The following is a 23,500-nucleotide window of genomic DNA, read 5'->3' as shown; positions in this document are numbered from 1 at the left end:
GGTTTTCTGTTCTTTAATGTTCGGAGAGGATCGTGCTGGATTGCTGGAGGGGAAAGTTGCATAACTGTGTGATTGAGCGCTTAATCAGGAGAGCAAAATGGTGGGGATGAGGGCTGGGTGTACCTGACTTAGCAGCTTTCCACAGGGAGGCATGTTCTCTCTGGCATAGTGTGTCTATCTGAAAGTAAAGAGCTTTACATTAAAAGAGCTTTTGCTGTTTGCTGTTGGATCTTCTGATTAGCCTCAGAAGATCCTGGAAGAAGCCTGGTCTTGGTGCACTCCTCTGCTTTCACTAAACTGTAGGATCATAAAGGTTGGAAAAGATCATCTAATCCAGCCATTCACATGCCACCAACATCATCCTCTAAACCATGTCCCTTTATACCAGAAGGGCTACGTAGGGAGTTGTGGGTCAGCTGTGGGTGATGTCTGAGTGCTGTCATTGGGCACAGGTCTCAGCCTTCCTGTTAGAGCTTACCAGCACTGCTCTTAACCAGCATTTGGACTCCCTGCTACTTGGGGGCAACAGTTAGGTGTACGTACTTATGTCTGTGAATGCTGGGCTGGGTAGGAGAGAAGCTTCCAGGGGTGGTTTATTTGCTTATGGACAAAACATGGGATGTTCTCTAGACGTTCTACAGCTTCAAATGAAAAGGCATTTCAGGGTTTATCTTTTAGGTGTGTTTTGGTCAGTTTTGTGTTTGTTGGAGCAGATAGAAGCGTTGGAAGCCTCTTGTTTGACTGAGATGTCCTAGGAGGAGTGCTGAGAAGCTCTACTTTGTTGCTCTTTCTTTCATGAGAGAAAGCAAACATCCCGTCTGCTTTGGGTCCTGGTGTGCTGTTAAGCTGCCCGAATCCCCAGCCACAGTGCAACCAGGAATCCCTAGACTGAAATCTTGTGAGCCTTCTGGGGCAGAAGTTGCATTTGACATTACCCATTAATTAATTGTGTCTAGGTGTCCAGAACGATGATGTGGCTGTAGCCATGCAGACAGGCTTGGAGCAGAGCTGCCCAGCACACAGAGTGCAGCTGTGAATGCTGTGGGAGTTGTGCCGTCGCGCAGATTCTGGCACAGCTGTGCCTACTGGATGCCAGATCTGTGTGATGGAGCTCCTGCACAGCCATGCTGCTGCAGATTTCTGTCTGAACATTTGCAATGGCAGCCCTATAGAATAGCCGTGCTTTAGGCTTAGGATACAACAGCCTGCCTCCCCTGTGCTGTGGCAGCAGCTAGTGCTGCGAGCCTTTAGCTGTTGCAGTGAGGACTGCATGAGGCAGAGGACAGTCTGCAAATGGCATTGTCTCAGTGCTTGCAGGCTCTTTTAATCCTGCCTTGCCCTGCAAAAGCTGCTCTTTCATGTCTGTTCTTGGGCATGAAGTTGAAAGTATTACTGCATGGTGAAAGGAGCCTAATTTGGGTGTGGAGAATGGTAAATTATGATTACGCACATCTATTATATGACTTAGTTGCTTTCGCTGTACAGCTAAAGCTGGTTAATACATTTTAACATGAGAAAAAACAGTTGTGGTCATCTAGTAATGACCTGTTGTGTAACTCAGATAATAGTGTCTCTGAATAGCTGTGTTTGAACTAGCGTGCATGCTCCTCCTGCAGCAGCCAATCCTGGTGTGCTTTTAAACAAGCATGAGTGATGGAGAAATTCCACTGCAACCTTAAATGCGTTGTTCCAGTTGTTTCTCTCTACTGCTGAGAGACTATGCAAGGCAGTGTCTGAAAATAAAGTTTTTATCTGATTTCGAATTGGGATTTATGTAGCTTGAACTTCTGACTTCCATGTCTTACTGTATGTGTATCTTTCAGACTGGGAACTGTTGTTGAACCTTCGTTTCTTTATGGGGACATGAAGCTTCTGATTAACCGTCTCCTTTCCATTTCCCTTTGGTATATAGACCCGAGTCTTTCTTTGTGCCTGAATTTCTATCAGTCATTACTGTTGGCTTCTTTGAATCCGTTTCAATCCTTCCCTCATAAAGAGGAGACACCAAAACCAATACAGTGGCCATGCTCTGCAGACATCGGGCATAGCGTAATCTCATTTACTGCCTCTTGGGAGTCCTGAGAGCAAGCCTGTCTTTCCTACATCAGTATCCTGCTTTGGGGACAATGCTTTATGGCTTTTTGTTTGTGACTTTGCAGTGCTGCAATATGTTTCACATTGGAACTGGCTCGTTAAGCAGTCTGCGCTCCTCTGTCAAGAACCTGTGTTCCCTCTCACCTTCGAGTTTGATCAGCATTGATGTTTTCCTTTGTTATTCATTGATAGAAGTGTTAAATAGCAGAGGAATGAGAGCAGGCCCCTATAGTGGCCCCTCTGGAAACAGAGCTTCATGGCCATTCCTTGATTTAAACTCAATTTTAAGGCTTATTATCCACCGTGCATTCTGAAATGCTGAAGGAAAAGGCTTCACTGTTACATTCTTGTCTTGGGGCTAGCTGGAGACTTCATGCATTTCGCGGAGCTCTTTTTGGATGTGAATAACTCATTGATTTAATAATTGCATCTGTGTCGTCCTGGACGAAAGCATAGCTGATGTTCGCCTCTCAATCTGTGCAGTGAAATGCGTGTCCTCTTTCACAGGCTGTGCGTGGCTTAGGTTTCTTAGCAGTAAAAGCATGCAGCTGTGCTCTGCAGGGAAAGCAGCAAGCGGATGGTCACACTTTGTGTGTGTTAAGGCAGTGTTTTTATCCAGCCTTACCATCTTGCAGCTTCCTGCTGCCTGGAAGAAACAAATGGGACGGGGTGGCACAGAGGTGGTGTTCGCAGGCTGGGTCCTGTTTTGCTGCAAATCAAATGGAAAATGTGTGGTACAAAGGCCAGTTAAAAGATGGATTGCAGCTGACAAGCACAGTCAGACTGTATTGACATAAGTTTAGGTTAGAGAGAAATAACTGCAATTATTCTGTAATGGCAGATCTTTGTATAAAATATTACCCTGGTTATAGATTGTGTGTGTGTGTATTCTCTGCTGTGAGAGAGGGAGGAACGGTGACCTTGCCATCAGGGTGCTCAGCAGGGGCGTGGGAGACCTGCCTGCAGTGCTGGTGCTGCTCACCCAGGGCAGGCTGCAGCACGTCTCAGTCCCACGTTTGCTATCAGCAGGAGGATAGCATGGGTGTTCCTGTCTCACAGGAGCGCAGAGGGGAAGGGGCTGCTAAAAATCCTGTTTCTGAAAGTGCTGAATTTCATTCTGAAGAATGATATTGATTAGAGTGGGGATGGGTGTGAGCAGTTGGTCGTTACTTTAGTACTTGGGTTCGTACTGAGGTTTGGAAGGGAAGTATGAGAAGTTGCTCTGATGTCAAAAGCCACTGTGATTGTAGGCAGTACTGGCTTGGTTTGTAGTGAATGATTTCAGAGTTTGAACTTCAGTTCTCAGCAGTCTCTGTAACATTGCTCAATCCTGGGGAAAAGCCTCGTCTGCCACATGTATAGCTTTATCATCTGGGACTGTCAGTGTTACTGTCAATGATAGCAAATTAAGAGAACTTAGGTGGTGGGGGGACTTTGTTCTCGGTATCTTCCCACGACCACCAAAGCTTAAGGTGAATGTGCTACAGATCATTTCTTTTCTGCTGCAGGTGTCGAGAAGGCTATCTTGGAGACTACTGCCAGTACAGGAACCCCTGTGAAAGCAATACGTGTAAGAATGGGGGAACCTGTGAAACCACATCTCTGATAGGGAAGGCCACCTGCAAATGTGCTCCAGGGTTCACAGGAGAGGACTGTCAATACTCTGAATCACACATCTGCTACGTGTCCCAACCCTGCCTGAATGGAGGAACGTGTCATCCTCACGGACAGGAAACATATGAATGTGTCTGTCCTCCGGGTTACACAGGTGGGATTCTGCATTAGTGCCTTCAGACCCCCTCAGTTGTGAATTCCCCGGTCCTAGAACATTTGGGGGCAGTTGCAGCGTGCTCTCAAATTTAATAGCTCCAGCACAGGAAATGAGATGAAGTCCAAATGACTTCATGATAAAAATAAAGAATAAAAAATAAAAGAGCTAAAGGGGGTGGGGAGAGAAGGTCAAACTCCATACCCTTTATACGTAAACAGAAGGATATTTATGTCTTGTGGGGCTGTCCCCGTGGGAAAACTGACTGTAGAAGCTATTCCGAAATGGCTGTTACAATTCTAATTCACAATCTACCTTCTAGAGAAAATGAAGTCAATTTGGCCAGCAAAATCTTTCAGTGGAGAAAATGTTAATTGGTTGCCTGAGGAGAAGCATGGAAATTCCCACCTTTCTTTCTTGAAGGGAAAGTAGAACAAGAGAGTGACTGGCAGCGTGATTCAGTTTCAAGTTGTGGGTTATTTTTATAAATCACTGTTCTATATCTTGCTGGTAATGTGCACATAGGTTATGGACTTTCTCCTGAAACCAGCAAGTTAATTCTGTTTCAGATATTGTAACATATGAACTAATTCCTATAATTGTTTTATGTACGTGGTTTAGGTTAAGACATGGCTTAGGTTATTTAGGTTACATGGTTTAGGTTAAGTTAGTACAGCAGCCATTTTGGAGTAGCCTGAAACACAACATGTGGAACTGTTTTCTGTGTTAATTTCTTATGTCTTCATCCTACAGGAAAGGACTGCCAGTGGATTGATGCCTGTACCTCTCAACCTTGTGCCAATGGGAGTACGTGTACCGTATCTGGACATAAGTTCTCCTGCATCTGTCAGTCTGGCTACACTGGCCAGAAGTGTGAGATAGATGTGAACGAATGTGCCACGTCAGGCCTTTGTCACCATGATGGCACCTGTATCAATTTACCTGGCTCATTCAGATGCCAGTGCAAGCCAGGCTATACAGGACATCGCTGTGAGAGCACATATGTGCCGTGTTCCCCATCACCCTGCATGAATGGAGGAACTTGCCATCAAACAAGTGACTTCACCTTTGAGTGCAACTGTCTGCCAGGTAAGTGCTGCTTATTCCAAGTGCTTGGTTCTGTTGCCTTGTCACTGCATTCCTTTCTATTTTCTTCTGAAAACTTCTCCCTGGGAGTGTGTGTGACTCTGTCATGTAAGGCTGAGGGGCAAAGTATCAGGTGGGAATCTCGGTGAGGAGCTTAACTTTCTGGTACGACAGGAAGAAGTGTAATGGGTGGGTGAGTGATGGGACTGGTTGGATCACAGCCAGGAAACAGCAGATTTCTTTGGAACCCAACTGGGGGCAGAGAAGTAAGTAAACACTGACATATATATGTTCAAGGTTGGCGTATGTCCTCAAACAGACTCTGGTAATGTAACCCCCATGGAGACATGGTTTATGTCAGAGGGTGAACTTCAGTGCTTGAATGAAGATGTGTATTTTTTTTTTCCTTCTTGGTCCCTATCCCTAATGCACGTTAGTTTCCTTTTCTCCTCCAGTACTTTCAAATCTGACAGGGTTTTATTTCCAATTCACTGCAACCTTTTTGGACAAATATGTAATACTTTCTGGGAGATCATTTTTTATATGTTTTCTGATGCTGTTATCTGCTCTGAGTTCGTTCACAGCAGGGATAGCACATTTGGCTGAGAGCTCTCTGGGAACACCTGCTTAGCACCCTGGCAGTCTCATCCCCACCTACTTATCATACTATTCTTTGCATATCAATTTTTGGGCTTTGTTTTGTTTTTAGGTCAGTATTTTTTTTTACTGTGTAATTCAGTCCCTGGGAAAACGGATTGTTTGGAAATGCCTTTGACTAGACTTCCACTTAAGCGTATTGCAGTCTGGCACGTGAACAGTTAGTGTGTGGTAACGTAGAGAGCTAGGCCCTCCTCCCTTCAGCATTTATTTTCTGTTATTTATGTGAAAGATGTAGCTGCCATGGATGCTGGATTCACTGCGTTCTCATGAGGATTAGCTGGAGTCCTGAGGTTGTGTTGAAGCTTTTAGAACTGAAGTTGTGAGGAGTACTTTTTGGAGACCTTCTCCTTGGAAATGTTGAGAATTTTCTTACATCTGTTTAGCCAGTGTGGGAAATGTAAGATCTGATGTAGAACCATCGTGGTGGGGGGGAAGAGGAGAGGAAGGTGAAGCCTGCAGGACATGATGCTGTGATGCTGATAAGGCAGGCTGCATTTGTCACTCTTTTACAGCAATGCATGTCTGAGGTAGGAGCACATTTTCCCCAGAGTAGAGTGTGGGCTGGTTCAAGGGTGCTCAGAAAAGACAAATGAGATTGCTATAGTAACAGTTACGTACCCACACTGGCCACAGAGGTTTTTGGGTTAGAATTTGCCTTTTTGGACTTGTAACACAACTTGTAGAGCTGGTGGAGGAGTTGGTGCTGCTTTGAGAGCCTTCACTTCTGTGTTTCCTGTATTTGTTTAAGTTGGCTGTGTTGTTTTGCTGATTTCATTTTTAAAACAAATCATTTGAAAAACAGGAGTGGGGGGGGAGAGGGAAGGGGAGAGGGAAGGAGAGAGGGGCCGAAGGGGCCACGCTGCTGATGTTAAACTGTAAGATAAAAGCAAGGCTCCGAGCCGCTTCCTTCCCCTTACAGTACCCTATCTGCTGTGACACCTCTGGAGTGTTGGAAGCGGTGGCCCATCACACCCAGGGAAGAAGCGAATGAGTCCTGCTTGTCTGGAAGACATTGCCAAGATTGTGGGCTAGGAATTCCTCTTTAGACTCCCTCTCTGAATTGGAGCGGTGCCCGTAATAATGTGACTATAAAAGGAATTGCTCTAGCCCTTCTTTCTGGGCTGCCTGGAGATGTTGCAGTGGCAGGAAGCAGTTACATGGGGAATGGTCTTCGAAGTCATTTTTTGTGTCTTCTGATCTCTGAAGCTGTTTTGAAGGAACTGATTGTGCCTGAATCGCAATTGAAGCGTACTTAAATTAATTCTGGGCTGGCACTGAAATCAACTTCTGTTTCCCCAGTTCCCTTCATTGCTTCTGAATGGCTTTCATTTTGTGTAAGCTCAGGTGTTTGGAGATGAGGGGTTGGAAATAGGAAGGAAAGCTACAACCTGGAGTTACATTGTTTCAGCACCTTTCTTACAGTGTTGCAAGTGCTGTGCATGTACAGTGTAGCCAAGCCCATGCTTTCCAATGGTCAGGTTCCCATTTAGGTTGTGGGTTTACACGAATCATCCATGAGGCAATTCACAAAGTCATGTGTACTAGAAAAAGCATTTGTGGCAAGTGTAAGCGATGAGATGCTGTCGGTGTTAGATCTGTATGAAAGGCAGCTTCTTAATTTCTGTCTGTGTAGTATAATTGCTTTTGCTCTGGGCTTTGCTGATTTTTAGATAAGACAGGAGTGTAGACAAGTAGGCAGGCTTGGCCAGTAGTAACAGTCATAGTAAAAAGTACTCCTGTGAAAGGGACTTAACCTGCAGCACTAGCAAGCCCTTTCAATATAAGAATGAGCTCGTAGTTATAAATATTGGACAAAAAAGGAATTCATTTGGCAACTAACCTTCAGTGGAATGTTAAACAAGTCAATAGAGGAAGTTCTTAGCTGGGAAAGTGATTATTCATTGTTATCCATCAAAATAATTAGCCATTAACTAAGATAAGGACCCTAGGGAATTCCAAGGGCTTGTTCAGGAAGCTATCTGTCAGGCCAGAACAGGCTGTTTATGAGAGCTGGAACACTTCCTGGGAAGAGGAAGTAAGCTCACACCGTGCCGTGGAGGAGCATCAAACTGCCCTGTGCCGTGCAGGAGGTGTCCAGCACCCGTGGCACAGTGGTGCAGTAGGAAATCTGACTTCCAGCTTGAAGTTAATATCTGCTTTTAATACTCAGGGAGAACTGGATGTATGGTGCTGTGGGAAGAGCTGGAGGTTACTGATGACATAGGAGTAAATTTATCTACTTGTATCCCTCTGTGTACTAGAGGAGGAAGAACACTCTGTTAACAGTGGGAACGCTTTTCCCCTGGAGGTTCTCATTCTGTGGTTGGCTGTGCTTGGAGATGTAGAGCAAAAGTCAGGTTATGGGTTGCAGGCAGAAAGCGAAGGGCAGTGTGTTAATCCCAGCGCAGGGAGAAGCAGCAGGCAGCTTCAGGTGTCCAAGTACATCAAAACTCTTCGGCTTTCTGGAAAAACCTCAGATGATGCAACTGTAAAATCAGGTCCTGGAACCCAGCTTGGGGGAACTTTGTGTCTCAGCATCTTTGTGTATGTCATGCTCCGATGTAGGTGCTCTGGCCCAAACAGCCATGACTCTAAAGGGCTGTTTTTAAGAATGAAGGCTAAATTTCCCTAGGGCAGCTTTATTCACAAATTAGACAGATCGCAGTATTGCAGTGTTTTAAATAGATAGTTCTAAATAAATGCCTGATGTCAGGGACTTGTTTACTACACGCTAGGAAGCAGGGCTGGTCTTCGCATCCTCCAAGCTGAGGAGATAGGAGCTTAAGCCTCTCTGGCTTGTGGTTCTTGGTGTCTATCCATGCTAATCACGCTGTTGGCATGAGTGCGATCCGTAGTCAGTGGGATAATTTTCCTCAGTCACAAAAGCAAGCTGATAGGACAGTCTTGTTTTAAGGCTGAGCCTTTGTCATTTATAGTAGCTTTATATAGTTTTAAATAGAGTGATTTGTTATTAGTTGTATTCCTTGGTAATCCTTCCTTAACAGCTTTTGCCAGGAAGATGGTGCCATGAGGTTACAGATTCAAACTAAATGTGTTCGTTTGTTATTCTTTCCTTCTTCAATTTAATTTACCCTATTGTGATGAACTTGGCAGGATCTTTGGGTGAAGGTAAGAAGGTATGTGAGAGAGGGTAATGCTACAGGCACCTTTATGTTGAGTCTGTTCTTCCTTGCTGCTAGGTGACAGTCCATTTGATATGGTTTACCAACAACGCTTCTCTTTGCTTCCAGCACCTCCCTGTGTTACTGGAGAAGCCCTGGAGGTGGGAGTGGGCACAAATTGTCTCAGATCACTTGGGAGTCTGGAGAAGTTGCTTCAGAGCTTTACAGTCTCAGGCTCATCTGCCATATAGCAGGCTCTGTGGAAGATCAGATGTTGCTTAGAGGTCTTGTGTAACTTGATGCAGATGTTATAGAACTTTCTGGAACAGGGCATCAAAAGTAGAGGGGGTTAAAGTGTAGTTTTGGATGAGAGGGTTGTGTCAAGTTAATACTACATTCCAAAGTAGTGAAGAGGCAAAGCTGATGTTTTAAATTAATGCATGTGTTCTGGAACCGCTTACTTCATCCACATTAGCATGCATCCACTTGTGCCTTGATAAATAGCTATCTCACCAGCAGAAATGGCAGGTTTGTTTAATGAAGCGTGAGGTGAAGCAGCATGTGAAATTGAGGGGGAAGATGAATTACTGACAGCTGCCTCACTTAAAGGGAAAAGAAAATCTAGCGTGGTAAAGTGTGACTGTGTTCATGAGGAGCTTTGATTTGGAGCATCTGGTTTCTTCTGCTTTTCATTCAGGGCTTAATTTATCAGCATTCATTGGGCAGTGGTTAATCTGTTTGATAGACCGTTTTTTTTCCTGATGCTGAAGAGGGCCAAATCAGGAATATGGAGGCTGATTTTCAAAGCGTGTATGATCTACCTTGACGGAGCCATAGTATAGAAACAGTCCTGGGCTATTCACAAAGCGAATGCTAAATACCTTTTTGCTATGGGAAGAACGTGTCTGGAATGGTGCTCTGCCAGGCCAGACATGCTATCAGCAGAGGTGATCCAGTGAAGTCTCTGGTGAGCTTGCCATGTCCTGGTTCATCAGGATTAGGTTAACAGGACAAGTCTTTAAGGGAGGGGGAAGAAACGTGGGTGGTGGAGGAAGCTGCATAAAGGATGAATTCTGTTTCAAAAGAGACTAGAAAGCCCATTTCAGTCTGCTTTGTTTCTGCTTTGAACAGGTTTCGAGGGGAGCATCTGTGAGAAGAACGTCGATGACTGCCCAAATCACAATTGCCAGAATGGGGGTATATGTGTGGATGGTGTGAACACCTACAATTGCCGCTGCCCACCACAGTGGACAGGTACGTACAATAGGAGTCATTCCTGTGTGATCAGGGCACACTTCACAGGAACGAAATGTGGGACTTCTGGCCTCCTCCCAGAGTGCAACGCAAGTTGTAAAAGGCTGAGTGTAGCTCACATCTGTACTTGTTCTGCAGTCTGAGGCACAGATGTCAGTGAAGCCTTTAGAGCAAGATTGTTTGCATCAAAGCTACCACATTACAAGGCATTTCCCACTGCACTATTCAGCGTTACAGGCTTATGTGCACATGATTTTGACAGAGAAGTGGTGTGATTCTTTAGGCATCAAGCAGCGTGATTCTGCATTATGCTCCTGCTTGTATGGATTAGTTTGTAACAGGGTGTGTATTTTACAGAAGCACAAACCACGGCTTTGCTATTTTAAGTCTGTTCATTAGTGATTTCCTGATACTTTCTGAGGTGTTTTTAATGTGAGATAATGATCCTTATGTGGATAATAGCACTGCTAAAGAGCTAAAGCAATCTGCAAGGCTACATGGGTAGGAGAAGGAAGGGAAGAGAATGTGATGCGTGAGAAGCTTATATTTTTGCTAGTGCTATTTGTCTGCTTTGGGTAATTTTTATCTGGAGTTCTTTGACAAGCAAAGCTACTTTTGCTTCCTAAGCATGTCTGCTTTACTCTGAGTATGTCTGTAGTGGGGGGAAAATATGTATTTCAAGAAACCATCATGCGTGACGTAAGGAAGTAGCTTACAGGAAATTCAGTGTCATCTTGAGTCACAAAATGTCCCCGTACCTCAGAAATAAACAAATACCTCCGGTTTTGTGGGTTTTTTCCATTTTTTTCTTTCCTTTAAATTGTGGTAGTCACTCTTAGCTGGCACACTTTCAGTTGGGTAGAAGTCTTCTCTTCTTTCAGAGTCATAGGAAATGGAACAACCTTAGAACTGGCAAGTGGAGTCCATATCACCATGTGCATTTTTTTTTCTTTCCTTAAGTAAATCGGGATATTTGTTTTGGAGCTAAGCCTGAATGAGCTCCTCCAGTTATGAACAACTTTGAGCGCATTCTTCTCTCCATCTAGAAAGTACTGTGTTTGATATCAGAACATCTGTAGTGACTGGCAGCTCAGATAAATGTAGTGTGAGGAGTTTGACTACTAGAGACTGAAGGGTTTCATTTTTAGTTGTTATTTTTTCCTCGGAAAGCATCGTTCTCATTAAAAACTGTTTGTTGTTGACTGCTAGGGAGGCCTGGTAGTTAAGAACCCTCATTAACTTTAAAATGTGGTGTTCTTAAGTGAAGTTAAAACCACACGAGGGAGAGAAATGCAGCACTGCTTGCATAGCTCTTTGAAACCTGGTGTAGAAAGTGAGTCCTCCTCTTAATGAGCAAGTACCATTCTTGTATACTGCTTCTCTGTTTGAGTGTTGGCAAGGCTTTCCTGCAAATGGAAGCGTGAAGAGTTTGGGTGCAGAGCCAGAAACCATTCAGCGACTCCTAGTCTTGCTCCGTGCCACAGAAATTATCAACCTTGATGTGGCTTCCAACGTGTCAGTAGTAGACTAATTTCAGGATTGTTCCTGAAGCACGATGGAGGGAGATAATGGATTCTGAATGTGTATGGTGTGAATTTAAAATCTGCCAGGGGGTTCCTTTGATTTGTAAAAGTGCCGTAAACTTAGCATGGCTTACAGGGTTTGGGTGGGTGGCTGCTGTCAACCAGGGATGACTTCTGCACCTGGAAGAGGCCATGGTGGTAAAGGGCTGTGAATCTGTTTGGTTTTGTGGTAGATTCTCTCTCTGATTAACCACTGAAGCACTTTGCAGTGCAGTTGATGGTTCTCCCTCTGAGCCTTTTCTGGTCTCATGACTAACATTAAGACAAATTGTCGGTGTTGTGGCCAAGTCTTAGGCCATCTTACTTTTATCTGTGCAGTCTACCCAGAGAACAGTATGTGCATAAATGATGCTTCTCTCCTGGGAAATCCTGGAAGGAGGAACTCACCAAGCTTTATATTCCCATGGCTTTCTAAAACAGTTCGAGTCCTTTTTGTTCTGACAATTTCCTTTGCTTATGGCGATGTTAAGGTTATCAATGCAGCAGTGGTTTTAGATAATGGCTTCTCAAGGCCATTGACTTCGTAGACTTCAAGAATCAGGTTGGTTGAGAACTAAAGCTGGTCTCACAGTTGAGGAAACAGTGGTTTAGCTGCTTGAACTATGAGCATTAGAGTCTCCTGGGAGTTGAGTTATCTTGTCCAAAATGAACAGCGCCAGTTTTGGTGTTTGCGCTCAAACATGAGTATCTTCAGAAGTCGCTATGCATGTTCGTGTCGTCATGTCTGAAATATGTAGGGCAGCAGCGCTGTGCCCTTGTCTGCAGGATGCCTTAGCAATAGCCATTCCTCTGCAGTGTTACTGCTGGTTTGAGTGTTTATGGGGGCCTGTATTTGCGGTTTTCTGTATGTTGCTTTCCATAAAAGCCTGTGTACTGAACTGCACTCGGCATGCTGGCTTTTAAGAATTCATTTATAACATTCATCATTTGCCTTTTGCCCAGTAAATGCGTGGGCAAGTGATGATGTCCCATGACACCTCAGAAGTGTAAGCTTTGAAAGTTTTCTTTGAATTGACTTCAGTCTCTTTCTTCATGTATGAGCAGGATAATGTAGGATAGCTGTATGCATCCAGATTGGAGATGGGGAATGTAAATAGAGCACTACTGGAGTAGATTTGGAGAGAGGTGACTTTCCCAAGGTTAAATTGCAGCTGGTTCTGCTAGCAGTAAGCTACAATAAAAATGAGTTACTCAGCAATAAGGAAATGTAGAAGTGGTGCTGGTCCATCTTTTGCACAAACACGGTTTATAACATTGTAAATCATCTTTAAGGCTGGTGGAGAGGGGAGAACTGAGCAAACAACTCTTAATTTGTCTGTCCTAATGAGTGCTTACGGTGCAGCAGCAGAAAGCCTTCATTCCAGCCGGTGAAGAACAGTTCTGTGTAAATCAGTGCTGAAGCATCCTTCATTGAAACAGAATCCGTTACAGTTCCTTTTGGTAACCATCTGCCTCTTGTGGTTCTCTGACAGGTGGTAGGCTGGACTACAAGAGCGTGCATTTTTTGAATGTTTCCTCTGTTTGGTGCTGGAATCCAGCTTTTGAGAGACTGTTTGCTTTTCGTCTGATTTCCTACGCCTCTCACAGAGCTCTCTGCTCCCCCTTTGTTGTACTGTGCGCCTTCTCCTTCTCATTCACTGCTTTTTCCGGAAAGATAAAATCTTGCCTTTCAATAAGGACGAGGAATTCCTGCTGTCACTGATGTTTTTGTCACCTGCAAAGTTCTCGTATTTCATAGGATTGTAATGACTGTCAACCCCCTGAATCTGTAATTGGCAGGACGATCCCGGACTTGCTTTTGTGCAGCTGCCCCAGATTTTTTCTGTTGTGGAATGTTAACTGTCTTTGGTAGTTTTGGTTTTCTTTTTGAAGCACGACTTTATCTTGTCCCAGTCTTAAACATTGGTCCTGACCAGAAGAATTATGTCCTCTCAAGACACTGTCACAGATTTTGTGGAAATAGATAAAGATACTTTTAATAAAGTCTGTTCTTCTGTGCCTGGCAAGCCGGAGAGCTGGGTGTGCTGCGAGTGTGATTTGATTCAAAATGAGCCCCAAATCCTAGATAATGTCTTTGGCATGTAAAGACTGTGCTTGATGCTGCGGTTCTGCAGCAGTTAAACTGTGCAGAGGGCTCCTGCTGTCTGAGGAGGAATGTCTCTCTCCCTGCTCTGAGCTGCCGTTGCTCTGAACCAGCTCTGGTATTTGCTGGTGTGAGTCCCTCTGACTCACTAATCTAGGAAAAAATCCCAGCCAGCTCATGACTTCTTGTTTGGGATCAGGAATTAAAATTCACAGAGGTCTCGTGAGTGAGCTGATACGGAGAAAGCGGTGGTAGTCACACTGTAGAACCGTGTGAAGGTGAGGGTGCCCTTCCAAGGAGGCAGTGAGACCAAGGTTATAAGGGCGGCTCAGTTATTCCAGACCACAACTTAGATAAAGAAACAAGGCTGTCTTTAAAGTGCACCTGTTTACTGTGTTGATCTAACCTATGGAGCTCTGTGTCAAGAAGGCTTTGGGTACTGAAGTAACACTTGCTGTAAGCGCCGTTGTTTGTCTTGGCTTAGGAGGGCTCCTGCTCAGTGTGCATTGCTTTGCAGGATCAGTGTGAACCCGTATTAGGCCTGGGTCACCTTTCGGGAGCGGAGTACAACAGAGGTTGGTTTGCATCCTTCATCCACTGAAGTCCTTGGCTCTGTTTCCTCCTGCAGTGCCACTCTGGGAGCTGTGGGATGAGCTGTGGGGCATCACTCAGGCGCTTTAGGAAGACCTGCACTGCCCTGCTGCTGTGGGCTTCGTCTGTCCTCCCCCCTTCATTTCTCTCCCGCTGGCTGGGAGAGTGAGGCTCCCATGGCAGTTGTGTTTGTTTAGGCTTAGGCTTTGCCCGAAAAGGGGCTCCGGCAAACTGTGTATTTTAAAATCTAGGAGACCTTTGTCTGAAGGAAAGCACAGTGTGCTAACAGCTGACTTCACCAAATAACGCCCGCTTTGGAAGCTGGCTTAAGAAGCAAATGTTTGTCTTGAGCAGAAAAGCTCTTCAGGCAGCAGAGCAGTGCTTTTTAATTAAAATAGCTGTTAGCTTGGTCATATGCTCTTAAACACCAGCACAAGGGTTACTTTTTCTGCAGGAATTTTCAAAGGGGAGGAGTTAAGGATTCGGGTCCTGTTTAATTAGAGCAATATTTGCGCTCTACCTTGGTTCTCTTTGAAAATGCCAGCCTTAAACTCAGGGCAGGCGTGACTTTTCTTTGCTAAGAAGGGAGGATAAACATCAAAAAGCTAATGTTTAACATTTTTAGGTAAGATTGTATGCTCTGCTATTTTCTTTTTAAGACTTTGCCGAGCACCACTTTCCCCAGCTTCTGTATGAGGATATGCATGGTAACAAGCCATGCTTGGTGTGAAAAAATAAAAGAGAAATGCTGCCTTGCTAAAGTAGAGGCTTGAAAATGTGTGGAGCCAACTCTGATGCTCTGTAACCTGGATCATAAATCTTGAATGCAGCAGCCTCCTAAATGACAGAATGTACAATGCTGCTACTGATTGATTCTTACCTGCTGCTGAGTGCTCCCAGGGTTATTCCCTGCTCTGGTTCTGGCTGATGGGCAGACGTGAAGCGTGCACATCACTTTCCCTTTGTGCAGCGATGGCAGACTTTGTGGTGCCTCTCCAAACTTGTATTAAAAAGCACTGTGGCTCTTTGGGTACTTACTGAAAGCTGTCTATGCCAAAGTTGGTGAGTTGGCCGGTGATTTGCTGTCACTGTAGTAGGATCTCCAAGAGGCGGCTCTCTGAGAGAGGCCAAGAGGGATTATGATTCTTTTTCTTCCCTTCATGTTTGAATTGGCAAATACAAAGGGAGAAGGGAGCCTGTGGCCGGCTCCAGAGCTGGCAGCTCCAAGTTTGGGAGCATAAATGATTGGAAGCATGAGATAGGATGCTGGTTATTGTTCTTGTGGTGCCTTATTCCAGGGTTGTGTGCTGCAGATTGATGTTGCAGGGCTTACGAATTACAGTGCTAGTACTCTACTCAGTATGAATTCTGGAACACCTACACAACCTCCAGTTTGCTGCCTGCTGTTTTCTGTTTCTCCACAGCAAGCCTTGATAGGGAGGTAGCAGCAATAAAACACTTCAGGTGTTAACGGCTGAATCGATCCAATGACAGAATGACAGCATCCAATTTAAACGATGCTACTGCCTCTTCCATTGTGCCTTTGGTGACTTTCCAGGCTGGGAAATGCTCTTTACGGTCATATGTGCCAAATAGTCTCTTGTGGAGTTGTATTGAACTTTCAGTCCATCTTATATGTGTTTGGCTCTGAAACAAATAGACCACCGTGAGTCCAGTGGGTGGATGTGTGCCTGAGAGCAGGCTGATAGCTCACACTTGTGCTGCTCGCAGCTGCCTCGTTCCTGGCAGTTTCTGCCCTTTCCATCATACTTGGAAGAGGTGATTTATCTTTGGCTAATTAATAGAGATGTGTTGCTGAGATAGCTTAAGAATAGGAAGCTTTTATTGTCAGCATAGCTCCAGCTGTTACATTTTTGCCTCGCAGAAATTTCTCTGTGGTAGGGATTTCCCTGGCTTACTGGTTTTTCCAGAGGAGCTGAAAAGAAGAGCAGAATGGAGAGCAGCACGGTGATATCTATGGCATTTTGATGTTTTTATCCTCCTGCTGTGCCCAATCATTTCATCAGTCACTGCCATATTAGACCAATCCATCATCGGTGCACTAGTGATTTTTCTTGGCTATTGTTCTATTCATTTGTAACGCTGGCTCTGAACAGCAATATCAGAAAGCACTTCCCCGCCCAGTAGTCTGTGGAGCAATTTAGGGCAGTGCTTGGTGGATCAGGGTATGTGTATGTCTCTTAAAGCCCAGAGTTTTGTATTTGGAGGCTGTAAAATCCCTCATAAAAGCCCATTACTTCTGCTGCATGCCCCTGAGTGCAGTTATGAAATTAAACTGTTGTTCCCTTTGTATTAGCCTAAAATAAACACAGGTTTTTGCTCACTACAGTTGCAGAGATTCATCTTCACTTGTTCAAATTCTGTATTAACTGTATTTGCTGTCCTGGATGGCGTTTGACTTTGCTCAAGGTGAAATAGAGCTATCTTAAAACAAAACCCATAAATGGAACAAACAAAAAACAAACACAAAAAGAAAAACATCATCTGAAGTTTGGGAATGGTTGTCACCGCTTTGCTGCTCTGTGGTTGTGTGTTTCAAAGGGAATCAGGGTGCTGTAATATGCTCAGCATGGAGTACTTCTTTCATACCTGTGATGCCTCTCAATTCTGAAGTCTTCTAAAAGGGAAAAAGTATTTGGCTCCAGCTCTTTATCCAGGGAAAACCATCTCAGCACTTAAGCAGTGCAGACCTTTACTAGACGTGTGCAAGTGAGGAGATGACGTTTTGCAGATGGAAACACATAGTCCATTGCGCTCCTGTGTGTCAGCCCTCCTTGCAGCTGAGTAGCAATTGCAATCGTTGGATCCTCCACAGGGAGTTGTTGAGGTCTCAGCAGAGGGTCTGGAATTTGGATGTAATCAGGACATGGTGCATGCCAGAGCCTTTCCTGTTAGTGTTCCCCGTTCATTGCTCTGAGCACTGATCTGTACCAAGATACTGCCTCTTCTAGAGAAGTTTGAAGTTCTTTGCTTTAATGATACCTTGTGTCAGCAAACTACAACAGGTGGCGAAACATACAAAGAAAATATTTGCTCACTTATGTATCTTCCTTTCAATAACTATTGTACTTTTATCATAATCTTTCTCGCTTTCTGAATAATATTTGCTTAGTAAGTCTCTTCAATCAGTCTATCGGACTCCGATCTCTACCCCAGTTTCAGTCTCTTTATTAAGAGGTGGTGGCTTCAATGCTGCAAAGTGTGCTCTGAACTGAAGCGATGGCACTGCTATTACATGGCTGTTCTTCCTTGCAGTCAGATGTCTCATCAGTGATGTTTGTTTTGTTTGTGAAAGCTGTGAGCTGTGTCAAAGTCCCCAGTGAACTCTTCCAAGGAAGCTGAAGTCTTTCCTCAAGGAGTGTCTAACGCCACAAGCCTTCCATGAGAAATCTGTTTCCTTCTGTACTGTACTTGGAATTTATTGCATCAAACTGTCCCTGCTGTTGTGCTGCCCAGCAACCTCAATTGGATGAATCTGTCTTAGTTCCTTGGTTTCCTCTTGGGCAGTATTCATTTGTTGAAGATACTGTTGCCTACTGTTCATCTTCCAGGCCTTTAATTAAATTCTCCAGTGTCTGTATGTATTTATTAATTATAAATGAATTTTCTCTAGGAGTATAAAGAATTCTGTGGGTTAAAGATAAACGGGATGTTTTTCCAAATACATAAATCAGAAACATGGAAGCTAAAACAGTTTGTCACAAATGCCATTTAACTGAAAGATCTGTTGGTTCCGGAGGCCATTTTTCCTATGCTTTCTCATTTATTGAGGAGTCTTGCTCAGCAACTTGAGGAAACCAGTGTTCTGACCCAACAGAGTAATGTGCTTTGGGTTACTCAGGCAACATGGGTGGCGTTTTCCTTGCCTTGAAAGAAAGGACTGGACAGGGAAATGTTTTTTCCCCAGACAGATGTGCTGTGCCAGCTGGCATCCTGAATGAGAACATGGGTGGTTGGAGATGGGAAATAACATTACGGTCCCATGAAGTATTGCACTGTGTAACCTTCTGTTGTAATTAGAATTTGTCATTTGCACAAACGCTTTCTTATCTCTTCACCAGTTCTTGTGCCTCGCTAAGATGCAGTTCACCTTGTGACTTAGTAGTCCTCTGAAAGAGGAAAGAAATGTAAACAGCTCGAATGAGACGTGCTTTCTTCAGCCACTCTGATCGTGTTTGAATACTCTGCAATAATCTTTGCAATGCATTGTGAATTAAAATTATTATTTTCAGGGAAAATCTACCAAAATACACTGTTTTCCCAGCTAGCCCTCTCAAGAGAGCTGATACGACCTTGGTGTAGGGATGTGCTAGTCAGAGGGCATGACAAGCTGAAGGGATGCTCTCAGCACAAGCTGTCTTGACTCCTGAGGCTCCTTCCTCTACGGTGGGTCTCATGCAAACTTGAGGGCCAGTTTGTAATTCTCACTGACCTGTCCCTTCCAGCATCACATTTAAGATACTCTGATGTCCAGTTCAGTCTGAGTCCAGTGCTGAGGTGGTTGTTATTTTGTGAGGCACAGATGCAGTGAGCTCCTCCCAGCTCAGTTTTCAAGGCACTGTTATGTGTTTGTGTCCTTTGTCCTACTAAATGTTTTTAGTGCGTAAATTGCATGTGATATCTCCTCTCAGGAGGCTTTGGCTCTTACACTACAGCTGTGTATCAGCAATCTTCACTGCTGGAGAGCTGTTAAGAGGCCAAGAAAACTTTCTCCTTTATGGAAAGTATGCTCTGCCAAAGACAAAGACCTCTGGTTGAACTGACAGAAAGTCCTGCCTGCATTCAGCTGTAGGATCAGTCTGGTTTCCTGTCTTCAAATTAGATTTTATGCAGAGTATATGGCTCAGTGACATCAGCTTTTGGATTCATCTGTTGCTGCTTCCCAGGGTGACCGTTTAGGTTTCTTATTTGTCCTAAGCTAATACTCTAGTCCTTGTGTAGGACTGCCCCCATTTAATGTGCTGCCTTACCTTGGTAAGCTTTGCTTTCTTTGTATTAAAAAGAGCTTAAGCAGGAGGCTATTTCTCTTTGGTACAGACTGGCACAGCTACGTGCTGGTTCTCAGGCCACTGCATCCTATGTCTGCTGAAGGAGAATCTCCTGAGCCCCTGCCCAGGGGTCTGTCAATGGGAGCTGCTCACATGCCTCGTCTGCTGTATTCCTTACGGCTTTTCTGAAGGGAAACCTACAGGAAGCAACTTGGCTTCATAGTAGGTGAAAAGCCCTAAGAGTTGAAGGCTGTTCCCTTTTTCTACTTCTAGTTTCCAGTTTAGAAATACGGGATGGACTTGCTGTTTACTTTGTACAAGGTCACTCAAAACCTGAGTCGGCGTTTTGCTGATTTCCCAGGCTCTGCAAATATCAAGGTCGGGTTAGGCTTTTATTAGTTTCTTGGAGTAATCCGTGCTTCCATTCTTGTTGTGTTTTATGTGTGTTTTTACATGCCCATTAAAATGTACCATTTATGTATCTGAGCTGGAAGCATTATGTAAGCTCACATCTTCCCCAACTCACACTGCTTTTGCAGTGTTTCTTTTAGCAGCAAAAGCACAAGCAGAGAAATAACTGTCAAAACTTCCAGCTAAACGGATTAAAAGTTTGCACTTGGAAGTTGAATTTCAGTTCATGAATGAAAGACTTGATTCTTCTTAGTAAGCAGAAAGCAGGGTTACCAAGTATGCTGCTTCAAGTAAATAGGCTTAGTTCCATTACAGCTAAGTCAAGCTGCATCCCTCTAGTAAACTTTAAGGGAAGTGCTGCCTCGCTTAATTTAAATCTACCAGTGTCAGAGAGAAATCTTGTGAAGGTTATTCATAGAGAAATTTGGAATTAAGGCCTTGTTTGTGTCATATGCTCCCTGTGAAAAAGCCATTCAAGAAGCTCACAGGACAGACTCTGCATGGAAATCCAGGCTGCAAAAAAACAGAGGCATCAGATCTTTTCTGATGCCCCAAATGCTCATGGTGGTGTTTGAACAAGGAGTTGAGGCCATTTTGAGAGCACACACCAACCCTTTCAGGATGCTGAGTGGTGCGGCCATGGTTTGGTCTCACTGAGGATGAAGTGGTGTTGCTGCAATACAGGAGGGCTTTTTTGGAAGCCAGTTATTGATGTGTGCAAGTTCCTGAAAGAGGACACTATATGGAAGAATTACCAATATTGACCATTAATCTCGTGCTGTTAACACTTAAAGAGCACAGATAAGCCATCAATGGGTTTCTTACAAATAGTGTGTCTCGTTTCTCTTTTGAAGAGTTTGTGCTGTGTAATGCATCTCCAGGCCCCTCAGCTCACAGATCAGCAATAAGATCTCAAGCATTTTCAGTGAGCTTGGAATTGCTTTGTGTTCTCACCAACTCGGTAGCCTTGGACTTTGGTCTGGTGTTTGTGATAATTGAAGAAATAGTTCTGAAATCTTTTGAAGCCTGTTATTGTTTTGCCTGAAGGCGATGAGGCTGTGGGTGCTAATGAATGTCACTAGGTTGATAGGTTCTGCTTGCCTTATGCTGCTTTGGATTGGTATTTTTTTGCCCAGACCTTATTTAAGTCTGCCTTTCAATTACAGCTTCAATAGAGAACAAGCCTTTTTCATTACAACAGCCCATAGTACAATGCAATAGTTAATTACTCATTTATACCTCTCTTATACTGTGAGATTAATTTCCTTTGTTTTTAAAGCAAACTGCTGGAAGATGAGGCGGTATTTCATTCATATTTGTGATTAAACACTAATATGATTGTGACCTAGTAGCTGCAAAGTGAACATTATACATTTGGGAAGCGGAATGAAGGTCAAATATAAGGAGCTCTAACACCTTACATTCTTAAAACACAGTTGAATCGCTCAAGGATCTTTAAACTCTGAGTTATTCCTCTTTTAAGGAGGTGTTGATACTCTATAAAATCTATTTCAGTTTAGGAGGGTGGAAATATGGAGTAGCGTGGAGTTCTTGCAAGTGCAGCAGTGATGTCACTTGATACTGTCCTTTATAGAAATGGATTGCAGGTGCTAGGGGAAAAAAAAAACAACCAGGGCATCACAAAAGATTGGTAACACTTAAGACATTTCAGATGGGAAGGCAGTAGCAAATCCAGACAGCTTGAGGGGGTGATCTTCATCATACCTGCTTTAAAAGATGAACCACAAACCAGTGACAAGAAAACCCAAACCTGAAAACTTCGTATTTCAAGAGTGCTGTTCTGTGCATCACAGGGTAAATGAACGGAGAAAGGCATAGAACTTCTGCCTGGCAGCATCAGCTGGAAATGGTTCACACCTCAGTGACACCAAGTTTAAGTTGGCTGCAGCCAAAGGGAGGATGTAGGTGCTGCAAGAATGCTTCTGCAAAACAGTTCTGCTGCGGATACGCATTCGTCAGAGCGTGTGTTCTTTGATCTTTGTTGGGCCTCCTCCAAGAGGAGAAGGAAAATGTCTTTTATAGCAAGTAAATAACGCCTCGAATGTTGTTTTTTTTAAAGGAAGTTAGTTGTGTTGATGATGCAAGATACACACGACTGCTAGGAACCAGTCTGAGATAACCATTTCTTTCCAGTTTGGTTTGCTGATAAGCTAAAGGAGTTGTTAATATTAAAGCTAATGAACAGACGACTCCTGCTATGACAAATGCATGGTTTTGTTTTGTATAATGCAGGGAGCTGTTGTGTAAGTAGCGATGTGAAGTGTTGGGCTTCCTCCCCAACTATGAAGTTACCCAGGAAATGAGTTGTAATTCTGAAAGCTCTATTGTTGCTAGCACTGCTACTGAAATGTTATCTCATTTCTTCAAATGGTAAAATCCTGGCTTTGAGGCCTTTCTGCTGTAGGGAGGAGCGCTCAGATCAGTCAGTTGTGCAACTCCTTTCTTATTCCTACTTTTCATTTTATGCTTTTGCCACAATGTCCAGGGCTTACAGGGCTGAAGGCTGAGATTTTTTTGAGTACTTTGAAAAGAAGGGGAATCGTGGTTCGAGTACCACAAATGGAGATGGCTGGGGAGGTGTATATTGAGAAACACTGAATGTTTTTGTTCTGTGGATTGGAGGAAGATGTGCACATGCTTGCATCAAAATTTGTACTCCGTTATTAAATGCACTTACTGGATGCTGCTCAATTGTCACTGCTTTTAAATTGACAATCCTGAATAAACTGAAGCCTAGGTGAATTGGCAGCAAAGATGTAAGGCCTGTTCTTGGGTTTCTTATTCTTGGAATAAGAGGGGAATTCCAGACAAATATAAATGTGCACCTGATAAAATAGCTGGAAATGAAGAACGGGGGAGGATCTTGGTAATAGCAACACAGTTACTTAAACCAGTCTTGGCCCAGCTAACGGAAAGCTACTGGAAGCTAGTGAGGGAGGTGGGGTCAGCTCGAGGGGAAGAGGAGAAAAAAAAAAAAAGCCTTAAATCAAGTTAATCTAATCTCATCATGTGATAAAGGGGAGGTCTTTTGGTGTTACATGACACGATGCCAGCTTTGTACGACAAACCTTGGAAAAAATACCAAAATGAAGGATTAAAAAAGTAACACAAAGCTTCCAGTTTCAGAGTTCTTGATGTAACAGGTTAGAAATAGTTTATTGCAAAGATGCTTGTTGACTATGACCAGTGTGATGTGGTGGCACGTGTGCTCCCTTATAGCAGCCTGGGATGAAACCAACTGGTACGTAGGCATTAATTTTTACCCACTGAAAAAACTCAAAATAAGAATAAATAACTTAAAAAACAAACAAAAAAACCCCATCAGCCTAATGGTAAACCATGGAAAAAGTAAGTATTTAAACAAAATATTGATGTAAGTGGTAGTGTCCAGATCATAATGATGGATCACAGTAGGTTGCTCTCAGTGGCTCTTCTCCTTATGGCCCCCTGATGCAGTGCAGTGTGTGTTTCTTTTCTTGCTTCCAATATCTCTTCCATGTTGTTAGAGAGTAGTTGTCACAAATATGGCTGAGTTTCTTGGGATTGGCTTAAAAATAAATAAATAAATCATAGAATCATAGAGTTACTCAGGTTGGAAAAGACCTCAAAGATCATCAAGTCCAACCACAGCCTAACCATAGTACTCTAACAACCCTCCTAATCTAAATCCTATCTCTGAGCACCACATCCAAATGGCTCCTAAACACACTCAACCACCTCCCTGGGGTGCCCATTCCAGTGTTTAACTACCCTTTCTGTAAAAAGTGTTTCCTAATGTCCAACCTAAACTTACCTTGGTGCAACTTGAGGCCATTTCC

At 43.7% G+C, this 23,500-nt stretch overlaps 1 protein-coding gene across 4 annotated transcripts in view; it reads left to right on the top strand.

Moving 5' to 3' along the window:
- NOTCH2 (notch receptor 2) overlaps positions 1-23,500 on the top strand; it is a 79,325-nt gene that overhangs the window by 14,093 nt on the left and 41,732 nt on the right. For 3 of the 4 annotated variants that reach the window (XR_011904459.1, XM_072342830.1, XM_072342831.1), the window contains exons 3-5: positions 3,603-3,862; positions 4,616-4,951; positions 9,862-9,984. Coding sequence is in view for 3 of the 4 variants with exons in the window: in XM_072342830.1 (XP_072198931.1) it covers positions 3,603-3,862; positions 4,616-4,951; positions 9,862-9,984 (719 nt within the window). In the remaining variant the exon portion in view is untranslated. Of the gene's footprint in view, positions 1-3,602; positions 3,863-4,615; positions 4,952-9,861; positions 9,985-21,475; positions 21,698-23,500 lie in introns of those variants that run through there. The other variant, XM_072342832.1, reaches the window with a different exon arrangement.

Source organism: Excalfactoria chinensis, chromosome 8 (genome assembly GCF_039878825.1).
Source record: "Excalfactoria chinensis isolate bCotChi1 chromosome 8, bCotChi1.hap2, whole genome shotgun sequence".
NCBI classification, from domain to species: Eukaryota; Metazoa; Chordata; class Aves; order Galliformes; family Phasianidae; genus Excalfactoria; species Excalfactoria chinensis.
The sequence above is the reverse complement of the archived record's forward strand: the minus strand, read 5'-3'. Positions and strand labels throughout refer to the sequence as shown.